The 8,021-nt window shown below is 42.5% G+C and overlaps 1 protein-coding gene across 1 annotated transcript; it reads left to right on the forward strand.

Annotated features, from left to right (window-relative positions):
• Positions 1 to 6,018: 6,018 nt before the first annotated feature.
• Positions 6,019 to 7,016, forward strand: LOC133457727 (alpha-taxilin-like). Its single transcript, XM_061737039.1, has one exon. The coding sequence runs from the start codon at positions 6,040 to 6,042 to the stop codon at positions 6,676 to 6,678; it is 639 nt and encodes a 212-aa protein (XP_061593023.1). The 5' UTR covers positions 6,019 to 6,039; the 3' UTR covers positions 6,679 to 7,016.
• The last annotated feature ends 1,005 nt before the right edge of the window (positions 7,017 to 8,021 follow it).

Here is an 8,021-nt window from a genome sequence, read left to right on the forward strand (position 1 = left end):
ATGTAAAAAGGCATAATCATAAAAACCGCCATTGCCCCAAAACTGCTAGAAATAACTGTATTTACGTGCTGCATCTGACGGCAATGTTATAACTGTCTAAGTTGTTTCAAGCTACTCAAGTCCCTGAGGCTGGATGTTGTTGCTGGACTACACACTGTGTTGGCTTATTTCATGGCAGGTGAACAAGCGCTGTGTTATTAGAGTGGATCTACTACCATAGTGCAAAAATGAGGACGTATAGTCAATAATGTAAGCATGAATATACTCATCCATCTCTAGACAAACACTCACTGTGTGTAGGGCTTTTTAAAGGATCAAAAAAAGATGCAAAAACTGTCATCCTTACAGCTGCAGCGTAGCATCAATAATTAGTGCACTCATACTGACAATAAAAAAACATATATGTTGAAAACTTTTGTTTGCAGCATCAAGTTGGCACCTGGACTGACAGTGCTTTTTGGCTTTAATCTCACAGCTCTAGTTTTAGGGTGCTCAAGTATCTGCTCATTTGGGTTTTTGTTGAGCTGATGAGGCTGTACAATTTCCTCTCATTACCAACAATAGTCTTCAACTTGCTACATTCATTTGGCACTTCATACTATTTGATAGTCAAGTCACACAGAGGATTGAAGCTGCTACTCAATTCACAGACTCCATTCTTCAAACAATGCACATAATGCAGGCTTTCCCTTTGAAGACCATGAATAGCGTACAGAGGACTTCAGTAGCTCTATATTTCTTTCACCGGTAATGTCGGCATAACGTATTTAAAGCTGAGCGAAATCAGGTGAGCTCCTCCTCCGTCAGATGCAAACATAAGATGATCCTGCTGCAGTTTAAATTTGTTTTGATGGGAAAAAAAAATAAGAATAAATACAAAAACATGTTATTTTTGCATTATTTTTAATCTAGATATCTTGTTATAGTTTGTTTTAACCCATACATACATTTTTCTAATAATACATTTAATGTTTCAGTACTTTCACATTAATAACGCATCTAATTAAAAGGGTATTACCTCTTATTGATGTAATAGTAAAGCTGTGATAAGGATTTTTACCTATACTCTTGAGAATTATAAAGTTTATTATTGTAACTTTTTAGATAAATCAGAATTCTTCATCCACTAAAAACAATACAGGTCATATTTTGATGAAAAAAATTGTTCACTGTCCATATTTTTTTATTTTTTTAGTTTCTCTGTTCAATTTTTCCATGCACCAGGCCATACCCCATAATAATGCAGGATGCCCCTGAGTACACATGTACTGAACAGAATTCTTTTTTTCTTTTTTAACAAGCCTGAGACAACCTATCCGCGGCCTGTGCTGGAAGGACCTGGCAGTGCTGCAACAGGACAATTTGAGCCAAGTATGGGGCGCTTGGTGATTCTTCTCTCTGGCTGCCAATTGTAGCATCTTACGTGGCCTCTGGAGGGTTGGAGATGCCTTGTTCTGCTGTCAGTCACACCAGCCAGTCACCAACCTGGAAGAGATCCTTCCTGTAAAATCATGGCCCTTGGAGAACTGAGAGGCAACACTCGGCTCATTTCTGGGACTGGCAAGACACAAAGTTTTCCTGATACCAAACAATGCAACAAAAATCGAAGGTTTAATTAAGTTTAATTAAAATGCTTGTAAAAAATACAATTTTAATGAAAAACAGCCAAAAATAAATCCATCCAACATGTTTTTTTCCCTTTTCAGTATTCACTTTTTACCATTTCCGAACTGTGTGTTGCAGTCTATTTTGGAAGCTTTTAAAAGATAACACATCTCTCCAGAATTTCCCCTTTTACTTTTTGGAGGTCAAGTTTTTGGTTGAAAGAAAAGGATGATAGATATTTATATTACAATAGTGGTCAAATAATGTAAATATATAAATAGATACCAGAAATGAAGAAAGAAAAGAAAATGAACAGTACCCCGCTTACTTCTTTGTTTTAATATTTTGGGCTTTGGAGGAAGACCTTATCAGTAACCTGAAGTACAAGATAGTTAACTTGCAATATTACAAATTGGGTGTTGTTGTCTAACCTCCACCTAATGTTTTTTTTTTTTTTTTTTTTTTTTTACAGCTGAATTATTCTTTTTATTCCTATCAATTTTGTGAAATGATGGGAATAAGAAGAAAATCCTGAATAAGCTGAATAAAAATAAATTGCAAAGTAAATACACTGAGATTAAGAATGTAATTAATTCAGTCTTAGAAACGGGCTTGAAAAGTGATATTAAACTGCATGTGAACCGAGCAGTGTTTCAACATATTTACAATTCTTGACCATGACCTGCTTACCTGTACGCAGGTACTGCAAAATAAACATTTCTAACAAAAATGGCAAATTTTTATTGTCCTTAACTACATTTCAAAACCTGTTTAATGTCAAATAAAATGTCTTCAATGGTTCATAATCAAGGATGATGGCAGCCAAGCTGCAATAAGTGCAGCAAATAAGATCATTAACGATACACCTTTAAACCGATTATTTCAAAATCACCAATCAAAATCATGCTGGTCATTCACCAAACAGCGACCTGCAGGGAAGTAAAATCCAATACACACATTGAAATATTTAACCACAAGGTATATGCTTGCATGCACTCCAATGGCAATTTAGAAAACATGTTAACTTGACTTTGGACTGTGGTAGGAATCTGGATTACCTGGAGAAAACCCACGGGGGCACAGACACAACATGCAAACCCCACACTGAAAATCCCGTGCCTAAAGCTGAGCCAGAAATCTTCTCACTGTGTGCTGCCCTGAAATGTTTAATCCTCAGAAGGTCAACGTTTTGTGGGGTCTACCATATTATCATCAGTGTTGCACGTTGAATCATGGCATAAATTGGACCGCAAAAGAGCAGGCACTTCAGTCTTCTCTGCCCCACAAAATGAAGGATACGTTTGGAGATCACATTTGGAGGAGCTGTCAAAATCGGGTATTCTTCACTGTGCTGCTGTGGTGCATTCTGCCTTCATGTGCAGAAAAGATGCAGCCCCTAAGTAAAAAAATACAGCTTGACAGCTGAACAAAATTAATTGTTTTCTCAAGCAGATAGTCACTTAAAGAGAGCAGATCACGATGCATGAGACAAGTAGGTGAATAACTGAGGCAAAAATAGATAGACAAATAAATAAAAGACTCAACGAGAGGGACACCTAGACGTTTTGTCATGCCATTGGATTACCTGCCTCGAAACGATGTTAGCTACATACACTGGAAAAAACCATCACATTCGAGATTGTGCATCTTAACTGCAGGGTCACTGAGTCAGACACTGGTAAACTGTTTTTCCAACAATTACCTTTAAGTAAGGGCTCTCAGTCTCATTATGGCTTGTTGTTTCTTTGTGGATGTGAAAGCCAGCCCAGACCTGCTTAGTGCTGTTTGGGGTTTTTGTATGTGGAGGTGCTGGTGTGACGACCCACCCAACAGGGTGTTCTGTTCATGTGCAGGAGGAGGGGACCAGCCTGCATGGGTGTGCCTAGAGGAGGAGGCACACCTGACTCCAATCAGGCCCAATATTTAAGCAGGCTGGTCAGGGCCATTTGGCCTCTCTCCCCTGCTCAGTAAGCATGGTTTTCTTTTGGTTGTTTTGAGTTTGTTTGTCTTTAGTTTTCTGCACTTGCACATACACTACACTTACACACATCCACACCTGCCATACACCACTGATCAAACTGATGACTCACACCTCACCTTACCTGTTTGATTGATTTAATTATAAATAAATACATTGTTTTGAACATTTATCCCTGTGTGTCGTCTCCCATTTTTGTCATGACGAAGTCAGTTCCCGGACGAGCCCCCATCTTGTCATGAACTGACTTCGTCATGACAAGATGGGGGCTCGTCACTTTAGTTAAGTTTACTGGTAGATTTGGGTTGTTACTTGCTTGTTTTTCTATCAATTGTTTGGTAAACTTAAGCTTTGTTTGTGTTCTGTGGAACAGACTGGTTTGGGAGACACACATAGGTTTTGTATGTATGGGAGGGGGGAGAGCATTAGGAACTCATTCTTTCACTGCAGGTTTATAAAGTTTATAAAGTGCTTTAGTCCTTGGGGCTCCAACTCCCAGTAGCTTTTAACAGTGGGTCTCCATATGGGACCTGCTGTCTTTTTTTTTTTGTCTGGTTTAGATTGCATTCCACGAAAGCTGGAGTGTGGTGGTACCACTGAGAGGCCCTTGTTGGAGGGGGGGACTCGGGAGGGCCACTGAAGACTAGGGTTGAGCCAGTCAGTCAGGTTTTGGGTAGGCAGGTTACATAGGGGAGTTGGGCCCTGGGGTCTTTTGCTACTTGTTAGTTTAAACTGTTGCAGTGGGTTTTTTTTTTAAATTTTATTTAAAAAAAAAAAAAAAAATGAGTTCTGTGGAGGACTTTCTGCAGGATCCATCTGTGGATAGACTGGACAGATGCACAAAAGACCAGCTGGTACAAATAGCAGAGCACTACAAAATTGCTGTCCATTCAAAACTGTCAAAGGTTAGGGTGAAGATTTTTCTGATCGACAGTTTGGTGACAAAGGGTGTGTTGTCAGAGGAGGTGGTCCCAGAGGATGATGAGAACCCAAGTGCTGGTGGAACTTTTTCATTTTCTTCGAGCCAATTAACCTTTGAACAACAAAAGGAATTGCTTAAAATTAAACTTGAACATGAGAAAGAAATGGAACATATAAAACAAAGGACTGAGTTAAAAAAATTGGAATTGGAGCATGATAAGTTCCAGTTGAGTGTTCATGAAGCAAAACAGTTTAATGTTGGTTCTAATCTGCAATTACTCCCCAAGTTTACAGAGAAAGATCCAGATTTGTTCTTTGCCCTGTTTGAGCGAGTGGCAGACGCCAGAGGTTGGTCAGATGGTGAGCGCACCCTACTGCTCCAATGTGTCCTTACAGGTAAGGCCCAGGAGGCCTATGCTTCCTTATCAGTGATTGATAGTCAGAAATATGGGGTTGTTAAGGAGGCAGTGCTACGTGCGTATGAGTTGGTACCCGAAGCCTACAGACAACGTTTTAGGACTTGGAGGAAAGAGGAACATCAAACGTATGTGGAATTTGGGAGGGATATGTTGGTCCAGTTTAACCGATGGTGTGTAGCATCAGAGGTTAAAACCTTTAATGGGCTTTGTGATTTAATGACTCTGGAACAATTCAAAAACTGTGTGCCCGTTGATATTGCCACTTATATAACTGAGAGGAAAGTGAAGACCCCCCAAGAAGCGGCCATCTTGGCTGACGAGTACTGTCTAACACACAAAAGTGTATTTGGTGACTACACGCTTCAAACTGGTGGGTCCATTCGTACAGGAAAGCAGGGGGATTCAGGGGTTCTAAATTCGGAGCATGGTTCCGGGAAACGGAGTGACCCTAATGTTTGTCATTTTTGCCATAAAACTGGACACTGGAAAAATTCTTGTTTTTCTCTTAAAGCTAAAGAGACGACATTGAGTGGTGCACAAATCAAACCGTCCGCGTTGGCTGCACCTGTAGTCCCCTCACCTCAGCTAATTGTTAAAATGGAAGGTGTTCCTGACATGTTTTCTGCTGGGGGTGACCCTAAGGCTGGGTATTCAGCATTCGTTTCAGAGGGTTTTGTTTCACTGTCTGGTGGAAAGGCAATTAAGGTTAACATCTTGAGGGATACGGGTGCGTTACATACTTATGTCCGTCGCAACATAGTTCCATTCTCCTCCACGTCAGACACGGGCGATTTCAGTTTGATGCGAGGTATGGGTATGCAGTTAATTCCGGTGCCCCTACATAGAATGAGCATTGTCTGTGGGTTGGTTAGTGGAGAGGTGGTGGTGGGAGTGCGGCCTGAGTTACCAGTGGAAGGGGTCGATGTAATACTTGGAAATGATTTGGCGGGGGATAAAGTGTGGGCTGAGGCTATAGCTCCAAATGTGGTTACCCAGGTCCCAGTCTCATCTTACCCAAGTAAACAAGAGGGAAAAACAGAGGTTTTGCCGGCATGCGCAGTAACCCATGCTAAGAAGAACAAAGTGAACGGTCTGGGTAAAGAAATCGCCCTCCTCATGCAGACCCTCAACACACTGAGCACCCCCGAGGAAAAGCTTGGAGGCCTTTGCACGATGTACGCCGAACTGTTGGAAGAGAACCGTAACACTCAGAAGCAGATGAAGGTGCTGCAGAACCAGCTGGTCCAGGAGAAAGACAACCTGAGGAACGAGCACAGCAAGGCCATCCTGGCCCGCAGCAAGCTGGAAAGCCTCTGCAGGGAGCTGCAAAGACACAACCGGACACTCAAGGAGGAAGGAATCCAAAGAACGCGGCTGGAGGAGGAGAAGAGGAAGGAGGTGACTTCTCATTTCCAGGTGACGCTGAACGACATCCAGACTCAGATGGAGCAGCACGACGAGAGAAACGCCAGCCTTCGACAAGAGAACGCAGACCTGGCAGAAAAACTCAAGAAACTCTACGAACAGTACAAACTGCGCGAGGAGCACATCGACAAAGTGGTGAAGCACAAAGACCTGCAGCAACAGCTGGTGGATGCAAAGCTGCATCAGGCACAGGAGCTGCTGAAGGAGTCGGAGGAGCGGCACGAGAGAGAGAAAGACTTTCTGCTAAAGGAAGCCGTAGAGTCTCAAATGATGTGTGAGCTGAAGTTACAGAGTACCTGTTGGTCTCCTCTCTTAAGGGGGGAGGTGTGACGACCCACCCTGTCTTAACAGGGTGTTCTGTTCATGTGCAGGAGGAGGGGACCAGCCTGCATGGGTGTGCCTAGAGGAGGAGGCACACCTGACTCCAATCAGGCCCAATATTTAAGCAGGCTGGTCAGGGCCATTTGGCCTCTCTCCCCTGCTCAGTAAGCATGGTTTTCTTTTGGTTGTTTTGAGTTTGTTTGTCTTTAGTTTTCTGCACTTGCACATACACTACACTTACACACATCCACACCTGCCATACACCACTGATCAAACTGATGACTCACACCTCACCTTACCTGTTTGATTGATTTAATTATAAATAAATACATTGTTTTGAACATTTATCCCTGTGTGTCGTCTCCCATTTTTGTCATGACGAAGTCAGTTCATGACACTGGGCTGACAGATGTGTTTTTATGTATGTCATTGAAAGTGAGCGGTGAGTTGTTAATGCTACAGCAAGAATAGTAGTCAAGGGGGTGTGCACGGGCAGATGCTCATGTGTGCAGGGTGTATTCTTTTCTCGCAGAACACAGTTTGTGTGTTTGTGTGTGTGAGTATGTTGATGTGTTTCCCTGCTGTCAGATGGGCTTAATCTGTGCAGACAGCTTTGTAATTGAACAAATGCACGGAGAGGCGAGGGCCTGCAGCTGATACAGCACCCTCAGTCTGGAAGATGAAATAATAGAGGTGGAGGATGGGTGCATTTTTTTTTCGGGTGTGTGTGTGGGCGGGGGGTGGGGGGGATTGTCTATCGATGGTAATTAGGAAGGGGTATGGTGTGCAAGCACTGGCATGACAAAAAAGACCATAACCCCTGGGGTTATGGTCTGAGGCAACTGCTCATTGTAGGGTTGATTCATTTAATGGCCACCTGTTCACCCACTTAAGCTGGTCAAAACAAGTTGAGTGCCCATATGAATGAACTCCAAAAGCGGCCATAAAAGCGTCCCCCATTTTCCTTTCAATGCTTTTCAGATGTTTTTTCAAACAGTTTCATTTTCATTTCTCCCCACCACAGGGCCCCACTCTGATCCCCTCTTCTGGTTCCATCTTCCTCTTGCACACTGCACAGGAGGAGAACCAGACAGGTGCACTGGCACTCAGAGTGACAATTTGCCTTTTTGAAATCAGCCTCTTGCTCCATTGTGTTCCCTAAAATTGAATTAGCCTATCAGCAGACACTCAAAGCTCCCTCCCCTCCTCCCACTTCCCTCACTTTCCTGCTCTTTGTTAGTAAAATCAGGCAAAAGAGTCTGCTTCCAATGGCACATGTGCAGAATAAAAAACATTTTTACAATTGGAGAAGCATAGCATATTACGCAACTACTGGAGAAATGTTAATGGTA

Source organism: Cololabis saira, chromosome 13 (assembly GCF_033807715.1).
Source record: "Cololabis saira isolate AMF1-May2022 chromosome 13, fColSai1.1, whole genome shotgun sequence".
Classification (NCBI taxonomy): Eukaryota; Metazoa; Chordata; class Actinopteri; order Beloniformes; family Belonidae; genus Cololabis; species Cololabis saira.